The sequence below is a fragment of the Lithohypha guttulata genome (assembly GCF_036872675.1).
Source record: "Lithohypha guttulata strain CCFEE 5908 chromosome Unknown scaffold_5, whole genome shotgun sequence".
NCBI classification, from domain to species: Eukaryota; Fungi; Ascomycota; class Eurotiomycetes; order Chaetothyriales; family Trichomeriaceae; genus Lithohypha; species Lithohypha guttulata.
Window position 1 is genome coordinate 461738 of NW_027042754.1, and position 18596 is coordinate 480333.

Genomic DNA, 18596 nt, shown 5'->3' on the forward strand with positions numbered 1-18596 from the left:
AAAGTCTCGTTCACAGACACGCCATTTGGAACGTCAGCATGGCGAACGATACACCGCCGCCTACATCTGGCTCTCGAACAGGTCTCTCGCTGTATGCGAATCTGCTTGACCCAAACAACCAAGCTCCTGGCACTATTTCTGGTGCCCCTGTTACATACAACAAACCAGCTGATTCTCCTGCCGAAGACGAAGCTGCAAAGAAGCAAAATGCCCTTGCTGGTAAATGACATGCTCGTAAGTCGAAAGGCGACGTAGAATGGATTGCTCACGTGTTTCTGCTTGCGCCTTGAACAGCCTCTCTCCGATTTCAACCTACGAAAAGACCACAATTGGCTGCTCAAAAAGCAAAAGCAAAAGCCATCGCAAGCAAGCTAGCAGCTCTCCCAAAGCCAGCTGAAAGTATCAACGATCCGCCGGCCGCGGATGTCAAGGCTGAGCGGACCGGTGTACTTGCGGCGGCGTCCACTCCTCTGTCCGCTCAGAAGAGCACGGTAGCAGACTGGACTGCCACTGTTTCCGATGACGAGGATATCAATGCGTACTATGCGAGCACTCGCCAACGTGGAGGACGTAAAAAGCGGAAGAAGAATAAAGACTCCTCACAGCATATTCAGCACGATTGGGACGACATCTACGATCCTTCGAGACCAAACACATATGAAGAGTACAAACATAGTGACGAGAAAATTCGTGAGGTCAGAGAATGGAAAGATCTCCTTTATCGTCATCGAATGCAGCGTAAGAAGTCGAGCGACCACGACTCCGACAGTGATACCTGCATTAACGAAGCCAAAAACAGTAAGCAGTTCACCAAGCAATCAGTTCATTATATTAACTTGGCAGGACAATTTGTACCCCCACCTTCAATGTCATTCGCGCCTCCTGCATCATTCACAGAGCCTCCTCCTCCGCCTCCTCCACCCGAAGAAACCGAACACGAACCGCCTGCTGCCGGCAAGGTGCCTGGTGACACGAGGGGCGAAGATGCGTGGGCACGCCGTATGCAGATGACGGGCAAGAATATCCAACTACCGCCTCCAGCAACAGTCCCTTTGCCGCTCCCTGGACAAATAGCTAGGGCACCCGTACGCTACAACCTCCCTTCGCCCGATCCTGAGCTTCCTGCAAATGAGGCTGAGTTACAAGCCATGGATGTAGATGAAGAGCCACAAGAAGCTCAGTCTCATGCCCCCAAGTCTCTCAAACCAGGTCAGGCTAAGTTTGCTGAGCGACTCATGGCCAAATATGGTTGGTCTAAAGGACAAGGCCTAGGTAAAGAAGGCACTGGAGTCACATCAGCTCTCTATGCAAAGGTCGACAAGAGGAAAAAGAAATCAGATGCCGAAGGTGGGGGCTATGTCACTCCAGTTCAAACTGGTCGCATCATGGGCGGCACTAAATCGCGACTTGGCAAGGAAGCAGAAGAGGGCAAATTCGGTGCTATGTCAGAAATCGTACGCCTTGAAGGAATGCTTCAGGGTATGGATATTCAGGCAGAGATGATGAGAGGAGATGGTAATATTATGCAAGAGATTGGCGAAGAATGTGGTGACAAGTATGGCAATGTCGAGCGAGTCTACATTCACTCGAATACTAGCAATGAGTTGGGCGCAATGGTCTTCATTTACTTCACACAGCCTCTGTCCGCCCTTCGAGCTGTGAATGCTCTCGAAGGACGAGTATTCAATGGCAATGAGATTCGAGCACGGTTCTGGCCTAAGGAGAAGTTCGACCAAGCGCAGTACGAGTAGATCACGCAAAATCGGCGGCCTTTGTATCTCCATTGTGGTCAAGCCTCAAGAGCATGTTGACGGTGTTCCTGCAGACTGCTGGCATGATATCGGTGTTTGGCCGATGTTCACCGACTGTCGCTTGGGACTCCAGAGAACAGTTGGAGTTTCAGTTGAACGAAAGTTTCGGCCTGGTGCTGTTCAGTCTAGTTTCGACATCGTGGTCTTCAGCCGTCCAAAGTATTTATGCTCAAGGCTCCCTCGAACCTTTTCTGTATTCAACGTATCGTTGTAGCTTCGACATTGCTATCACTTGAACTAAAATGAGTTCTGACGCTCAACCACGCTCACTTTCCGATGCACTATCTAGTCTACCTGCTGTATATGGTGGAGATCTTAGATCACTTATCAGAACCAAGATCAACAATACTGGTGACTCAATCCCGCTCTTGGTCGTCCTTGACGATGATCCAACAGGTACACAGACATGTCACGATATCAATGTGCTCACGCAGTGGGACGTGTCTCTACTGAGCTCAACATTCACCTCTGATTTGACAACCAAAACTCGCGGTTTCTTCATCTTGACCAATTCCCGCGCGCTTCATCCTCCAGAAGCAAAATCTCTCATCGCGGAGATATGTAACAATCTTCTTGCTGCGTCAAAAGCCACTGGCACAGACTTTGAGGTTGTCCTTCGTTCCGATTCAACCTTGAGAGGACATTTTCCGCTAGAGGCAGAAGTCTCAGAGTCTGCCCTGGATCGCAAGGCAGACTGCTGGATCTTGGCTCCGTTCTTCTTGCAAGGAGGTCGATATACCATTGACGATGTTCACTATGTCGCGGAGGGTGATAAGCTAGTACCAGCGGGACAGACTCCATTCGCGCAGGACGCGAGCTTCGGCTATAAGAGTTCAAATTTACGTGATTGGGTTGTGGAGAAATCTCGGGGTTCTATCAATGCAAACAACGTCAAAGCTTTGTCGCTCACAGATATTCGATCTGGAGGGCCCGATGAAATCTGTAAACAGTTGCTGTCCTTCTCAAAGGGCTCCGTGGTTGTTGTTAACGCTGCAGCGGAGGAGGACATGGATGTGGTCGTACTCGGTATTTTGGAAGCAGCAAGCCGAGGACGGAGGTTTCTCTACAGATCTGGAGCGGCTCTTGTGTCAGCACGATTAGGCATCAAGCCGATACCACCCAAGTCAGCTGATGCACTACATCTTGACAAGAATGTTGGTGGACTGATTATCGCCGGATCATATGTGCCAAAAACAACCGCACAACTGAAAGCATTACGTGAGAAAGCTGGAGATAAATTGACCACGATCGAGCTCCAGGTCGACGAATTGCTCGAGTCAGAAACTTCTGCCAACAGTGCCGTCTCCCAAGCTATCCATCAAGCTGAAGGTGAAATTCAAAAGGGTCAAGATGTCCTTGTGATGACCTCTCGAAAATTGATTACTGGCAAGGATGAACGTGAGAGTCTCAATATTGGTGGAGTGATTGCTCGAAACTTAGTCCGGTTTTTGCAAGAACTGAAGACAAGGCCACGATATGTGATTGCAAAAGGTGGGATAACATCGAGCGACATGGCCACAAAAGGTCTTAAGATGAGGCGCGCTACTGTTATAGGTCAAGCTGCTCCTGGTGTACCTCTATGGGAATGCTTCGAGGACACAAGCAAATGGGCTGGTATACCTTACATCGTGTTTCCAGGCAATGTTGGTTCGGAGGATACTCTCTTCGAAGTTGTACGAGGCTGGCAGGCTTGATTGCATGAGGCTCAATCAATACACTCCTTCTTGCCTGTTCATCTAATCACGACTTTGTGAGTACCGGAAATGCTCCGAGCACAACCGCTCCATTCAGCAAACTCAATTTGAGTCAGTGGGGAGGAGCGTCTCCGCACAAGAGATGTCCTCTCGAAGAGTGAGCAAGTACTGTGGCTCACACCAGTCAGTCCTCAAAAGTCCAAATCAATACATGCCTTGAGATAAGGCGCCCGGTTTTCGCAAATATCATACCATTACTTCGCTCGTCAAAATGAGTTCGTTGTCAACTAAGCTGGCCGCTCTGGAGGCGCAAGGGAAGTCCATACAGATTGGACTCATTGGTGCTGGGAAATTTGGCAGTATGTTCGTGTCGCAATGCCATGGCACGGCCGGTATGCGCCTCGCTGCTATTGCAGATCTTGACCCAAAGCGGGCATCAGCTGCATTGACGCGTACAGGGTTTCCTGAAAGCAAATGTGATAACACACTTTCACTAAGCATCGAGGAAGGCATCAAGCAGGGCAAAACAGCAATCACGACCGACAGTGCTGCTATGATTGCTACGCCAGGTATCGACGTTGTACTGGAAGTTACGGGTAATCCAGCTGCTGGTGTACGCCATGCCCTTTTATGTTGCGAGCATAAAAAGCATATCGTCATGGTCAATGTGGAAGCAGATGTCCTTGCTGGACCATACTTAGCTCGCAAAGCAGCCGAAGCTGGTATTATATACAGTATGGCATATGGCGACCAACCTGCCTTGATCTCCGAGCTGGTTGATTGGGCCAGAACGGCTGGTTTTACGGTGGTGTGTGCTGGTAAGGGTACTAAACATCTGCCCCAATTTCATTATAGTACCCCTGCCACCGTTTGGGACTATTACGGCTTCACTAAAGAGCAGCTTGCGACAGGGGACTTCAACAAGCAGATGTTCAACTCGTTCCTTGATGGTACCAAAAGTGCATTAGAGATGGCAGCTGTCGCGAATGCGTGTGATTTAGACCCACCCACCGACGGGTTGAAGTTTCCACCATGTGACACGCATGATTTACCATCAGTTCTACGACCAAGGAAGGATGGCGGACAACTAGAAAAGAAAGGAATGGTCGAAGTGGTCTCTTGCCTTGAGCTTGACGGTCGAGATGTCTACAACGATATTCGGTGGGGCGTGTATGTCGTCATTGAGGCGCCAGGAGAATATCAAAGAGAATGCTTTGCGCAATATGGCTTGAAGACAGATTCTTCAGGGCGGTATGCTGTCCAATACAAACCCTTCCACTTGATTGGCCTCGAGCTTGGAGTTTCCGTCGCAAACATCATGTGTCGTGGAGAGCCTACTGGACAAACCAAAACGTGGAAAGCGGATGTGGTAGCTACTGCGAAGCGTGATCTGAAAGCAGGTGAAAAGCTCGACGGTGAAGGTGGGTTCATGGTCTATGGCAAGCTTTTCCCAGCGCAGCGGTCGCTTGAGATTGAGGGTCTACCGATAGGTCTTGCTCATGGGCTGGTGCTGAAGCAAGATGTGAAGAAAGATCATTGCTTGAGCTGGCAGGACGTCGAATTCTCGGAGGATCACCAGGCTGTTGCTGTCAGACGACGTATGGAGGACCTCTACAGACAGGAGTCAGGCCTGGGAAAGCAGGTTAGTGGTAATTAAGTCGCCCTTCAAGTATTGTAGCCATCTACCTCGACCTTCGACTTCCGCCTAGAACGAGTCCATGCGATAACTTATGCCATGCTGCCACTCATAGAAGAGCGACGCCAGCTTCATCCGCATGATAAAGTTCCATCACAGCGGCTTGGACTGAAGAGGGTGGAGGCTCTAGCCACTCAGTTTATTGACCGGTCTATGGAGCGCGACGCGCCAAGCCAAGCCAACTTGGGCGAAGAGGAGGTACTTTCAGACAGTCGTGGTGGACCAATGTTTGCTCAGGAACAATGACTGATATCGCTCCCTCAGAAGCGAACCAGAGACGCACTATCCTTGAGCGATGTTTGGCTCTTCTCGTGGCTAGGCAACCAACCACTCCCTACTAGTATCTGCCTTGCAAAGAGCCTTGTAGTCCATTGTTCCATTGCGCGTATGTCTCACTGCACGAGCTTCTATACCCTTCTCAAGTCATTGGTCACACTCGCGCCCTCTCTTCTGTGGAAGGTGCAGCCTGATTCAACCTGTCTGTACATGCCAAATTGATGTGCAGGTCAACACGAAACCAACACGATCGCAAGTGATCTTCACCAGTGTCACTATCATGCTTCCTACCTACTCGTTCATTGTTAAACTAATTTTATAGATACTCTATAGCAATTTTGAATTCTTTACGACAATACCACCTACCCATAGCCAGTCTTAGCTATACCTCGCCTATGGCATCGCCGAAGCCTACTCCATTCCTGCGAACGGCAAACACTTCCATCACTGGGTCAGCCAACGCACGCGGGGGTAATGCTTCCACCCTCTCAGATAATGTATTGTCGAACATAATACAACAGTATCTGCTTGACTCGGACCTCCACGCATGTCTTCAGCTCCGTCAGGTCAACCGCTGATTTAACGACGAAGTCCTCTGTTCCCTATTCATCTTGCAAATCAAAGATCTCGAAGACAGCGTCGCCTACAAAAGGATTCCTCGTCACATCGGCTATCTACAGCTCCAAGGTTTTCTTAACAAGCGTAGTCAACCTCGCAAGAAGGGACACAGAGCCATTCGCAAGGCAATCCTCCGGACTCTGGGGTACGACCCTCACGATGCCAACACCATTCTGAATACCTGTCTGTGCTACAGACCGCAGCAAGTATGCTTTGGTCAAGTTGTCGGCTCGTCCTCGACCTCTTCCTGCAATGACCACGATATGATGAACGCCGTGTTTTCGGTTTTTGGGTCGCTTGTGTTCTCTCTTGGTGGATCGAGTGACCACTTCAACCAATTGTGGTACAGAGATGAGCGATATTGGCGGCTGCTTGTAGCTTGCCATCGAGGGGATGTGCCAGCATTACAGGATCTACTGGAGGAGTACACGGCTGACGATAGCGTTTCACAGGACATGGTTGCTAGCATTCTCTGCGACTGCTCTGTGGTTGCTGCGCGCCAAGACAGGCCGTCTATAATTGACGAGCTTTACATCGAAGCAAGAGAACATGAAGAAGTATTGTCAAAGCTTACACACATGCCGGCCGTATCGAATCCACTCCTGGAAGCCATACGCCTTGGCTATCGTGAAGTGCTTAAGAGACTGCTCAAATGGCAATGGAAATTCAATAGTGGTAACTGCTCTTATGTTGACGCCATGCAACTCATTATGAACACCAAGACCTACCAAAACAACGATGAGGCGATGTGTGGAGGAATGCTGCGTGTACTCTTTGACTGGACTGATACCTGGCGTAACATCGCCGAGATGAAAGGGTTTTTGATACAGGTAGGCCAGAACAATCAACAGAGCTTTCTCGAGATTGCCATCAGCGCCCTCAGGTCACAACATTATTTTAGGCATGAGAGGGGCACAGAAGGCAGTTTTTCAGCTTCACAACCCTTGCTCGCTCTAACAGAGCATGGCAACTTGGAGATGCTTAAACTTTTTCTGGACAATCGAAAGCTTCTGCTGCCCCACACGGACACAGCTCAAGACATGAGGATGCGTGGACTAGTGATTTGTGACGAGCTTGATCGTCGATCAGAGGCTAGAGTGCCAATTTTGAAGCTCATAATGCACTACTCTCAGGATCTGGTCGACTCGAAACGTGAGCTACAGCAGATGCTCATGCCGCATTATGGCACGAGACTTGACAAATGGGCGTGGCTTGCCATGACAGTTGGCCTGGATTCTGTCTGCGAGGACTACGAGAATCAGACGCTTGGATCTCTACTTTTGGGGAAAGCTGTTGAAGGGCTTAAGGTGGAGACCGTGCGGTTCCTGGTAAACAACAATGTGCAGCTGGAAAGTGAGGCACGCACCTTTCAAGTTTACGAAGACGACGTTTGGGAAATGGCGAGGCTTAAGAAAGTCAAAGAATTGCTCCAACGAGGTGGACAAGGTGATTATACAAGACGAAGAGTGCTAGAAACCACTTTCACGCTCACCAAAGCTGGACCCAAACGAAAACGAGACGACACATCCTTGAAGAACAACGGAAGTGTGAGAATAAGAACGACTGGCATTTCAGGCAAAGCAGTTACTTCACCACTGTCTTCAAGATTCCCTAGGAGGAACTCAGTCGTTTCAAGGAAGAGCAATGGTCGAAAGTCAAGACAGATAGTATCTATCGCGTCCGTGTCAGCTTCCACTTCAGATGTTGGAGAGTAAAATGCACCGGGTCGGAACGTGCCGAAGATCAACGATTGACGGCTTGATCTTGACTAGTAGGCCCACTGGGCGACCGGCTGCAGCAATTAAGGTGTATACCAAGCTCACGCAACCTCAAAGGATGATGTCTTGTTTGGAAGCAAGAATTATTACAGATCTTGACATGAGTAGAAACATAGTATCAGAGTGTTTCTTGCCACAACATCCTATAGCCAGGCTTTGGAAAACCATTGAATGAATTCTCGACGGTTGACTTTTCTTGGGCTGAGCTCAACGATGACCAGGCCACGATAACCAACGACGAGCACTACATCTCTCCTCTGTACTCACATCTACTCTTTTGCTCTTCTCCTTCCAAGACAAGACAAACACTCCCATCAACACAGCCCCTGCATCTGGCTGGTCCTACTAATCATCAATAACGCCACGATCATTCCGTACAAGCCCAACACCTCCGCAAATATCAAAATCAACACCATCGCCACAAACAATCTCGGCTGCTGCGCAAACGCTCTCACACCCGCATCCCCCACAATCCCAATCGAAAACCCTGACGCTAATGCCGACAGTCCAACCGCGATCCCTGCACCAAAATACACGAAACTCTCAGCCAGGGGGAGGGGAGCGACGATAGAGGCGGAGATTTGGATCGAGACGACGAGGCCGTAGATGGAGAGGATGCCGGCCATGATTGTGGGGGTTAGGGATTTGACCATGTTGTCAGGGCGGAGGACGCCGGCGGCCATGATGCCGATGCCGGATTTGGCGGTGCCATAGGAGGCGCCGATGTTGGCTAGGGTGATGGAGGTTGCGGCGCCGAGGGCGGCGAAGAACGGCTGCAGGTGGGAGAGTCAGTTCTTTAGTTGGTTGTGTTGTGGGACGGGATGAGATGGGTGAGGTAGAGAGAGAGGCTGACTGACTGAGTAGACTGGACAGGCGTCTGATGCCATATTGGTGATTCGGGGGCTGTTGTATGGACGTGATTAGTGATCAAAGTCGGACAGATGGCCCGTTTGCTGTTTCGGTGAGTATCGTAGGAGTCCATGGATTCAGGCAGGGTTTCACTGAACTCTTATCTATCTCGCACCTCAGATACTGCTCTGCCTGTCAACACCCATGTCCCAGGCATCTGCATTTTGCTCCTCTTCAATTGGTAGCACGTGACATCCTTCGCTTGTTGCTCGTATACCAGAATAGTAAAGCGAGTGTGTGGTTTCGGGCACAGCAAGAAGATACCTAGTAAGAGTATTCCCAGGATCAATTGGTATTGTGTAGCTTCTCTTAGGATTCGTTGTTGGCGCGCGCGTTCATACATCCACGCTAAGTCAATTTTCCAAGGGCGCATTTCCTGTGGGACAACCGGTTGGATAGAAACGAGCTTGAGCATATTGTCATGGTTCAAAACCTTTGTGACTGTTCCTCAAGTATGTTAAACAAGACTTTGTTCTGTTATTTTTTTCTTTCTCCCCATATTCGGTTTTCGCATCTGGCCCCACACGATGTTTTCCAGCATTTGGTTGCACAGGCGTGTATTGAAAGCGTGTAAATAAGGGACGCCGAGCTCTTGTCTGATTCCAATCGTCGGTCACTATTGTCAGTAGGGCGTAGATAGTCAATCAGTGTCGGAAACGTGTAAGAAAGCCTTGTAATACCAAGGCAATAACTTGTTCTTAGCTGCTGGTACTAGCAGCTACAAGAGCTCTAGCCTAGCAATTGCGAAAGCATTTTGCTAGGTACAGTATCGTAGTGTCTCGTTTCCTAGCCCTCCTCCTACCTTTTGCTACAAGACCTGCTTCAACGCAAAATTTAGGCTGCTTTCGAGGGTCGTAGGGAGAAGCTGTCATTGCCTGCATAAGAATGAGCTGTGAACGATACGTTGTGCGTCCAACTGCTTCACGCTGGACACAGTCGAGGTGTTTTTGCTGTTTGGGTGTAAATTTCTCAATAACCAACAACTACAATTCCTCAGAAAGACCTTCCCACGCAGCGCCGCAAGCAGCGAGCCAGATCCAACCATAATCGCGTATGATTCTTTCTGCTTCTCATCAAGTGTGAAAGTCCTCGGAACATTTTGTAGCTTCCCCTCCACGGCACCTCACGAACCGTCTGCGCAAGAGCCATATGTGTAAGGGAAAAAGAAGAAAGCGTTCGTCTGCGAAGCCGGGAACGGAAGGAAACCCATAAGATGAATGATAACCCTCAGCAAGCCACCGTAGTGGAGCTCCGGTAAGATATTAACATGTAGTTAACACCTCTACTGATGATGAGGAAAAAAGAAAGAAGGAAGACAAGGACGAAAAGTTTGAGGATTGATAAACATTGTCCGCAGCCTTGGCGTTGAGCTAAGAGTACGGTCGATCTTGCAAGCCTTTTGCGTCAGCAGCCTCGAGTCTTGGACTTAATCTCGAAAATCTGCTGTACTCGAGTAACAATGCGTATGCTTGGACCAAGTAATTCCGGAGTAAGAACGAAACAGTTTATTGAATGCTATCTATACCGGTTCACCATGAGACGCTGATGCAATTATTTTCTCCTTCTCCTCAAGCTCTTTCGTATGGAGGGCCTGCAGCTCTTGACAAAACTTGCTATTAGCTCGTATCTTCTCACCATACACCATAAATAGCCAGGGTGTTGCGCCGAGGCCTAGTGATAGGAGCCCTAATGTAGAGCACGCCCATGCAATGCCAAGGCTGTGGAACATGCGATGAGTTGCGAGCGGAAGCAGGACCCCAAGCAAGCTCCTGCAAGTCGACGCCATGCCTTGAGCTGATGCTGCATAAGTCATGTAAGAATCACTGAGGTAGTTTAACATAGCCATGAAGATCAGTACGAAACCCATCCCAAATGGTACTCCGGATGCGACAGGAACTAACCAGTATACATCTGATTTTGAAGACCAGCCGAGCCATAGCATCGAGAGTGCAAAGAGGGGACCGCCTACTAGAGCTAGAGGCAGTCGGCGCGACTCTTCTCGCTGAGACCAAGGAGCTCTGCGTGCTTGGGCTCGTGCAAGGAAGACATCCCAACACAAGAAAAAAACTCCTGCCAAGCACGCTCCGATACCAATTGGCAGGAACGTCAGGCCAGCGATGCCAGGTGAGTATTTGTACACACTGTTTGGTCCAAGAAATATGATTGGGTAAGCCGCGAAATACAAGTAGAAAACACCGTAGACCAAGCTCAGGTACAGACATGTTGTGGACACTATAAGCTCCTGAAACAGCATTCGAAAGGGTCTGGTCATAACCACAGACATCACGTATTTGAAGCTTTTCTTTTGTAGGTCCGAATAAGCGATGATGTTCTCGTTGCCAGTGTCTTTCCTCATTCGCGCAGCTCGTTTGCTTAAAAGGACAGGTGCGTACGTTTCAGGCATGATTAGGACAAAAGGTAGACTGGCTGCCGCAAACATCGTCGCCACTGCAAAAACCCATCTCCAGCTCGTATTCTCAGCGATGAATCCGGAAAGTGGTGGTGCAAGTATTGGTCCGAGAGTCGTAGCCACCATAAATATTGCCATGGTACGACCACGAGCTCTCGGCTCGGAGTTGATGTCTGCGAAGATTCCGCCTACACAGGCGATTGGCGCGGAAGCGGCCAAACCAACGAGAAAGCGAAAGAAGAGGAAGCTGGCCCAGGTCGGTGCCACTGCACATGCCATAGTGAAGAGGATAAAGGCAACAAAAGAAACCAGTATTACTGGTTTCCTGCCATAATGTTCCGACAGAGGTCCGCATGCTGTAGGCGCAAAGCAATATCCAATAAGAAAGCAAGATATCGGTAAGATCATTTGGACTTCGCTCGTTACATTAAAAGACCGCGCGATGTAAGGAACGGCATTGCTTGGAAGGCTAGAGCCTAATGTACTGTGAAGCACAGTCACTATTCCACCTGCTAGCACGAGTGTCTTCTTGCCCTTTGACCAGTTGTTTGGATGTTCGGGATCGCTCAAGGGAAAGGTGAGTATCTGCTTTGAGCTCTTTTCATCCACATGCTGCGGCAAGCGTGTGGCAGTATTTTCTTCTTTAGATGTTTGCCCTGATGGCTTTTTCGTTTTGTCTTCGCTGCCGTCGTTGTATACAAGGACAGACATCCTCTGTGAGACACTATCTCGTTCACAAAGGGTCTCGTCCGAGCTCCCTGCGCTCGGCGATTGAGGTTTTCCAAGGGTCATATTTCATTGACCTGTAAGCAAATAACCAGAGGTAGCGGCGGTAGAAGGAGAAGGGCATACTTCAAGACACTCAGATAGCGTGGTCACAATGCCATGATCATCATTTCATTGAACGCAAGCAAGTCAGTGGATCTGGACGATCTATCCACTTACAGAGGCTTGAGTCCATCGTGCTGACTCCAATTCACAAGCCATACTTTCTAGTAGTACCCAAATGATCTCGTCGAGCGCGCGAAAGACCTCGGTGCAGTTGAAAACGGACACGAATTGGGGAAGCGATGGACGAGGAGGGAAAGGTACACGGTTAAGACGGCACAAAATTTCAAGCTTCTTCCAAGCTTCTTGGGGTCCTGAGGCCCCAAACATTCGATCGCTGCACGGCTGTGAAGCATTTTACAATTCTACCTGCCAGTGTTTACTGTGTAGCAATTATGTGCTTGGGCCAAAGATTCTGACTCGTAAAGTGTCAATACCGGACTAAAAGACATGGATGATGTGACATGCTCTCAGTATAGCTTACGTCTCGAGAGAGTTCTGCTCCGGTCTAGCCGAAGATTGTCCTTCGCCAGTCACTTCACCTCCAGTTTTCTCCCAAGCTCGCTCAAACACCGCCTTCAAGGCATCCTGGAATATGTGTACATTGTAATCGATCAAACCCTTCTTGTCCTTGGCCTCTTTGTTCTGAATTACAGTCACCAAGCAGAGATGCTTGTTCATTTCCTTTAGGTAGACCATCTTACCGTCCTCGAAAGTCATAGAAGACTCGACTTCCTCCATCTGCTCTCCCAGACTTTTTGGGTCGTCTCGAGGATAATTGTAGAGATCAGTAAAATCGACGGTGAGGTCGATATAGTTCGCACAGATCTCATAAATGTCCGAGTCGACTGGCCGAGTATCGGAAGCGACATATATCTTGCTAAGAATGTCGAACAGATATGCTTTAGTCATGCCTGAATTGTTGATCAGAGTATCCAGTAGATTTTGCAGAACGTCAAGTTCGGGAATCAGTTTCTGAATGACGCTGCTCAAAGCCTCGAAGATTGACGAGTCATAGATAGAGGTTAGGTGATACGACACATTGGGATTGATATATCCAGCATCGTTGAGGTCATCACCGACCCTTTGCACGACATCTTGGAAGATGTCTGACCGAAAATCCTCGTTCAGGCTGTCAGTCTTGTGCACAAAAACCTCGACATTGATATGAGGAAACGTGTTCTGAAGGTTTATGATAGTCGTGGTGAGTCGAGCAAGTGAATCGCTATACTCGTCTTGGGCGTCGATGACCCATATCAAAGCACCAATGTCGGCAAAGATCTGTGTTGTGTCGAATGTCGAATCGAAATAGTCGAGTTGACCTGGGAAGTCCCAGACTTGGAAATCCATAAAAGAATTCATGATATCTTTCTGTATTCTGGTCGTTGATTCTAGGAAAAGTGTCTCTTGTGGTTCCATCTTGTGAAACACAACACTGGTTATCGATGACTTGCCACTTCTGTATTCCTGTTCAGTATGTCTAACTAAGCCTGCTGATACTCATCACTGACCTTCGTTGTCCCATCAGTAGCAGACGTGGTTTGGCTTGGCGCGTGTTCTTGGCCATCTTGTTGTGCCTTCACGTGGTTACCATTTGAACGCGATGAGGCTTCACCACAGTCAATCGCGGCCTGACTTCACGGTCCGTGAATGCACAGGTACTTTGTCCTCTAGACTGGGACTCTGAGAATTGTTAGTTGCTGTTTGAATAAATACTATAGTCCTACCAGCAAAGCTAAACTGGTCAATCGACCTCGTTTGCACCTGAACCTGATGATGATGACCTTAGCTGTTGAACTCCGAGAACTTGAGAAACTCGCACAAGCACGGGGAGCAAACACAAGTCTACATATCCTAGAGCTTGTCCTCTTCTCCCGTGTTGACAGATGGCATCCGAGGCAAGGTCCGAGACGCAGTTGTAGCAAAGCTCAAGGCATCTGTATTAGCACTGTGTGTATCTGTTCGTCTTCTGCCAACAAGCTTGGAGATCGATCAGGCACGTGTGTTCATAGATATAGCGTTGCAGTTGCAATGCAACAGTCTTGTCTAGTGTCCAGGTGTGGCCTACGTCTAACATTGTAGTGAGCTAAATGGCCATCGCAAGTCCACAGCGTACACTTGTGTAGACCTTTTTTTTTTTTGACATGTCTGAACTGTGACATTCTTTCGCTGGAGGTTTCGCAGTGAAAGTCAAAAGACCAATGCTTGGATTTTGCAGCAAAAACAATAGAGCCTCGCAGCTGCAATCAGTTCGGGGGTGTTCCTACCTTAGGAGTTTTATTGCGTCTGGTTGACTTGGTCACGAAAGGAAGCGTAATTGATGACTTCCGTATCCTCTCTACTCCATAGCGCTTCACTGTATTACTATGCGACAGTAAAAACACGTCGCGCTGTGCTATCTAAGTCTGTACATAACAATTTGAATAAAGTACAGCTTGCAGCACACTACGGCAGGACAAGCTAGCCAATAGAGTAGTTGTCTTGGCAAGAGACTCAACGCGCTAGCCAAAAGGAAGCTGCAACTTCAAGCTGGACCGGTGAAAGAGAATGGCCTTGAAAGATAATGTTTGATCGCCCAGTGCCCTGACCGTGAGTCACATCATTCAGGACTATCCCAGTGGGACCAACCTGCTTCTTTAATAACCAGAACATGACCCTGCACAATTCTCAATTTGCGAAATCGAATCTGAGTGATATACTCTCCCACCAAGTAGAGAACATTTGCCCTATGCCACGCAAGTGTGCTCTATCTGGAACTAGGATTGCATGATTCCAGCCGTGAAGACGGTCCCGTCCCAATCATCACTTACGCGGACCCACACAGTATGTGTGGTACTGCAAGATGAAAATGTTGGTAGCTGAACCAGCAAGCAAAGTCCTTATCTTTAGGCTCTCTCCCGGGTTTATGCTGGCCTGAAAGCTTAAAACACGCGTTGGCGATGCTAGCGGACTTCTTGCGAGATAACGTTTCTCCACTTCTCGATGCCGTCACCCAGAGGAGATTGTCGCGACTCATCTGCGCGTATGCGAATTGTCTGCACGTTCCTCTGCCAAACAGCCAGATTGCTCAAGAATACCTCATCACGCGATGCGGTTCCCGTTGCACGAGCAAGCCCCTTTTGAGGACAATGAGGACCGTTACGATATGAAGCCTCCAATCGGTTTCGGATTGGATAAGCTGTGTCCTCAATTCACCGTGGTGGTTCCTTCTGCTAACTAGTCATATTGCTCACCGCCCTGCTCGAACGGCCATCTCATGATCCATTCTCACAATTCTTTTTATTCCTCAAGCTCCCTGCCCTTACCTTTGACTGCAGTGTTGTCCGTGCGCTTTAATCAATAGGTCCACCAAAACATCACCACATTAGCCCTGCCTACCTCGACTGTCCAGTTCAATGTCATCTCAACCATGTGGCTTCGACTTCTTCAACGCAGCAATGATTCCTGCAAACTGTTACTTCTTCAAGCTCCCGGCGGAATTGAAATTGGCTGTCATCAGCTATGTAGGTAATTGCTTGCAAGCTGAGATGCAGGTACTGACGAGCTCAAGCTGGACCAGAAGCGTGACCTCTATAACATTTCCAAGACTTCTAAGTGGTTGGAGGATATAGCTCTGAAGAGACTGTATAAAGTGGTAGACCTCCAGATACCAGCAGAGAAGAGCTCGGCATGGAGCACAGGGGGCTACCTCAGACTCAGAAAGCATGTGCTAAAGGCTATACAAGAGGTCACAATTAGAGATGGCGTGATGGACCATACGCAGCCGCAATACTCGAGGCGACGAAGATCGGATGCAGGGTGTCCAGAAACCTATGCAATGCAGGTCGTGGAAGAAATCCCACAAAGTCAGCTCAAGTCCTTCTCGTGAGTGAGAATTGTGCTGAACCTGGATACTGCTAACGAATTGTAGTTTCATGCATAGGAGCCCTATATCGTCCCGGTTGGTGACACTCCTCAACGCCAAACATGGGCGAAGTCTCCGAAATCTCTCCTATTACGCCATGGCCACGACGATTCTCCCGACCACAACGTTGCCTTCGTCCCTGGAATCACTAGAATGCAGATCTATTGAGGATGGTAAAACTTTGGGAGAACTGGTATATGCCAGCAAAGACACGTTGAAAGCCCTGAACATAGGAGAAGAGAAGGCATTGGTCGAGCGATACCATCGCTTGCGAACAGCGATCTATGATGTTGTTCCACAGCCTCTGCATGCTTTCCATACTGTGGTGAGTCTGGCGCAGATTAGAAATCTCAAGAAGCTTGGTCTGGTAGGTCTCGATCTTGGACCGCTTGTGCCCCAGGACGTTGAGAGTGCACTTTACCTGACAAATCTGGAAGAGCTTGTTGTGGAATCGTGTGTAAGCAGTTCCGAATTTTTTATGGCTATGACTACTATCTTCACCTTCGCCAAGTCTGAAGCTGCGCCAGACCCCAAACCAATACCACAACTTCGTCGTTTTCTCTTCCGTCACGAAATATCTACTGCAGCAATCAAGGAGGCAATTGTTCAGTTCCTGAACTCCTTCCATGGGCTACAGATGCTTTCGCTGTTGTTTGAGAACGGCTCTATGTCCCTTCGTTTAGCAGATATTGCGACCAATCATAGCAAGACACTGAAGCAACTTGTTCTCGAGACACGTATTCAGCCTCGTGAATCGCTGAGGATCGACACCAGCCGACCGTTCGGCCTGGGTGGCTACACTCAGCAACTATGGGAGGAAGGCACGGACGACATTTGTCGCTTGTGTTCGAATCTCAACGAGCTGAGTGTTGGGTTCCCGTGGAACGACGAGATGATAAGGATTCGCGAATCACCCCTGCCAAAGTTACTCAATCTGCAGACCATGCATATCCGCAACTTCCCTGAATCTAACACTCTCCTTCAGATGGGTGATTACACTATCAGGGAGCACGCTACAAAATTTCTCGATTGGACATTTGGTAATGTTGTTGGTGGTAGCATGCCACGACTCGAGACTTTGTCAATTGGTCCTTCTGTGTACGAAAGTCGCTTTAGAGGCTCAGATCCTTCTCGTAAACAAATACCGGAGTTTCTCAGAACACATCACTTTATGGTCGATTGGGCTCAGACGAGGTTCGGGCGGTGGTCGGCCATGGTTACTAACGTCAGCGAGAAATACATGGAAGAAATGCGAGGGGAGAAACCAATGGGTGGTATCTTTCAGCAAGTATGGCTGAAGTGACAAAGCTGCGTCGCTACGTGCCTAGCCATCAAATGCAACATCCCGAGCTTAATCTAAATCACGTTGTGGTCAGCTCGCGCATGCTAAGTTGCTTGTTTCCACGAACGACGGTTGTCCCTCAGCTTCAGCTTCTTCAATACGCTCGTACTGATTGTCGCTACGTTTTACAGAGCTCGTGTAAGCCCGGACAAATCATCTACTCGAGAACGTGGATCCTGGCACAAACGAGCACATTCGATGGATCCACTACTTGCCAACCTCGACTGTCTGAGCCAATCATAGATGGATGCCACCAGCCTCGAGCAGTACTATTCGTGCTAATCCACAACTGCACCACTCTGCTGGTAGCATCACACTTTGGAGAGCGTATCAGATACTGTTAGCACCACATCAGAAGATGAGGACCATGATGATCTGCACCAGCCATGAACAGCTCGAGATCATAATGCCTATTGCACGGCAGGTCCCCTCAAGAGATCCTATATGTATCACGAAACTATGCAGAGCTACGATTTGAGAGTCGGCATCACTTTCACTTCGACATACCAAACCGCACTATCACAATTTCATCATGGCTTTATCTCAGCACTACGAAAACATCACCAACGCATCCACACCAAGTCTCAGCTCAGAACACGAGATTAATCCTCAAGACCAGTGGCATACCTGCTGGAAGTACGCTCCTGACCCAGGCTTTGCCTTCTCCAGTACCCTCGCAGAAAGCTGCTCAATACCAGACCCGCAATCAAGAACATCGCGCGAAACATGTTCGAAATGTCGCGCGGAATCCTATCACAAAATCCAGCGTCGGCAAGCAAGGAAAATCAGGTGGCTGTCGCGGTGGAACAATGTGAAATCGTCTGTGCGATCGTCGCTTCCTGGGTGGTGCTCAATATGTGGCAGATTTACTGAGGATCATGACGAGGAGGCGTGGAGGAGGGAAAGCCGTGGTAGTTGTGCTACTAGCTTTGTCACGAGGACGACCACTCGGTCGGGCGTTTCTAAGTTGAAGGCCGCACTTACTCCAGGTCGGAGTGGTTTCTCGAAGATAGACGAGGATTCTGGCGAGTCACAAGGAGGGAGACGAGAAGGACGCGCAGTGGAAAGGAACAGGCAAGGTGTTTCGTATACTGCGGATGGACTTTTAGACTGGAGGATTGTCGTGGCTGCTTGTGCTATGTGTTGACAGCGTATCTTGGTCATGCGAAGTGGACAATATCATGTTGCCAAAAGTGATAGTCAGATCTTGTGTTCACCTAGATGCTAAATCAAAACCCGAAACTTTGGGTAAAAGCGCCCTCTTCGCTTAGATCAGCCGCAGCAATGCATGTCGTGTTGCGGCAGATAGCTCTATGTTCTCATGTCATGT

At 48.9% G+C, this 18596-nt stretch overlaps 8 protein-coding genes across 8 annotated transcripts; 6 read left to right on the plus strand and 2 right to left on the minus strand.

The window, feature by feature from the left end:
* Positions 1–38: 38 nt before the first annotated feature.
* LTR64_006616 (uncharacterized protein) lies at positions 39–1751 on the plus strand (the record flags this gene model as incomplete). The annotated part of the gene is made up of 2 exons (XM_064900945.1): positions 39–219; positions 295–1751. The coding sequence occupies 2 exons, from the start codon at positions 39–41 to the stop codon at positions 1749–1751; spliced, it is 1638 nt and encodes a 545-aa protein (XP_064752021.1).
* A 302-nt stretch (positions 1752–2053) lies between these two features.
* Positions 2054–3505, plus strand: LTR64_006617 (uncharacterized protein; the record flags this gene model as incomplete). The annotated part of the gene is made up of 1 exon (XM_064900946.1): positions 2054–3505. The coding sequence occupies one exon, from the start codon at positions 2054–2056 to the stop codon at positions 3503–3505; it is 1452 nt and encodes a 483-aa protein (XP_064752022.1).
* A 271-nt stretch (positions 3506–3776) lies between these two features.
* On the plus strand, positions 3777–5162 carry LTR64_006618 (uncharacterized protein; the record flags this gene model as incomplete). Its single annotated transcript, XM_064900947.1, has 1 exon — positions 3777–5162. One exon carries the CDS (start codon positions 3777–3779, stop codon positions 5160–5162), a length of 1386 nt encoding a protein of 461 aa, XP_064752023.1.
* Positions 5163–6673: 1511 nt separating this feature from the next.
* On the plus strand, positions 6674–7810 carry LTR64_006619 (uncharacterized protein; the record flags this gene model as incomplete). The annotated part of the gene is made up of 1 exon (XM_064900948.1): positions 6674–7810. The coding sequence occupies one exon, from the start codon at positions 6674–6676 to the stop codon at positions 7808–7810; it is 1137 nt and encodes a 378-aa protein (XP_064752024.1).
* A 377-nt stretch (positions 7811–8187) lies between these two features.
* VMA3 (H(+)-transporting V0 sector ATPase subunit c) lies at positions 8188–8760 on the minus strand (the record flags this gene model as incomplete). Its single annotated transcript, XM_064900949.1, has 2 exons — positions 8188–8646; positions 8731–8760. 2 exons carry the CDS (start codon positions 8758–8760, stop codon positions 8188–8190), a joined length of 489 nt encoding a protein of 162 aa, XP_064752025.1.
* A 3740-nt stretch (positions 8761–12500) lies between these two features.
* GTR2 (GTP-binding protein gtr2) lies at positions 12501–13587 on the minus strand (the record flags this gene model as incomplete). The annotated part of the gene is made up of 2 exons (XM_064900950.1): positions 12501–13479; positions 13532–13587. 2 exons carry the CDS (start codon positions 13585–13587, stop codon positions 12501–12503), a joined length of 1035 nt encoding a protein of 344 aa, XP_064752026.1.
* Positions 13588–15457: 1870 nt separating this feature from the next.
* LTR64_006622 (uncharacterized protein) lies at positions 15458–17227 on the plus strand (the record flags this gene model as incomplete). Its single annotated transcript, XM_064900951.1, has 3 exons — positions 15458–15523; positions 15571–15884; positions 15931–17227. The coding sequence occupies 3 exons, from the start codon at positions 15458–15460 to the stop codon at positions 17225–17227; spliced, it is 1677 nt and encodes a 558-aa protein (XP_064752027.1).
* Positions 17228–17798: 571 nt separating this feature from the next.
* On the plus strand, positions 17799–18139 carry LTR64_006623 (uncharacterized protein; the record flags this gene model as incomplete). The annotated part of the gene is made up of 2 exons (XM_064900952.1): positions 17799–17902; positions 17947–18139. The coding sequence occupies 2 exons, from the start codon at positions 17799–17801 to the stop codon at positions 18137–18139; spliced, it is 297 nt and encodes a 98-aa protein (XP_064752028.1).
* Between the last annotated feature and the right edge of the window lie 457 nt (positions 18140–18596).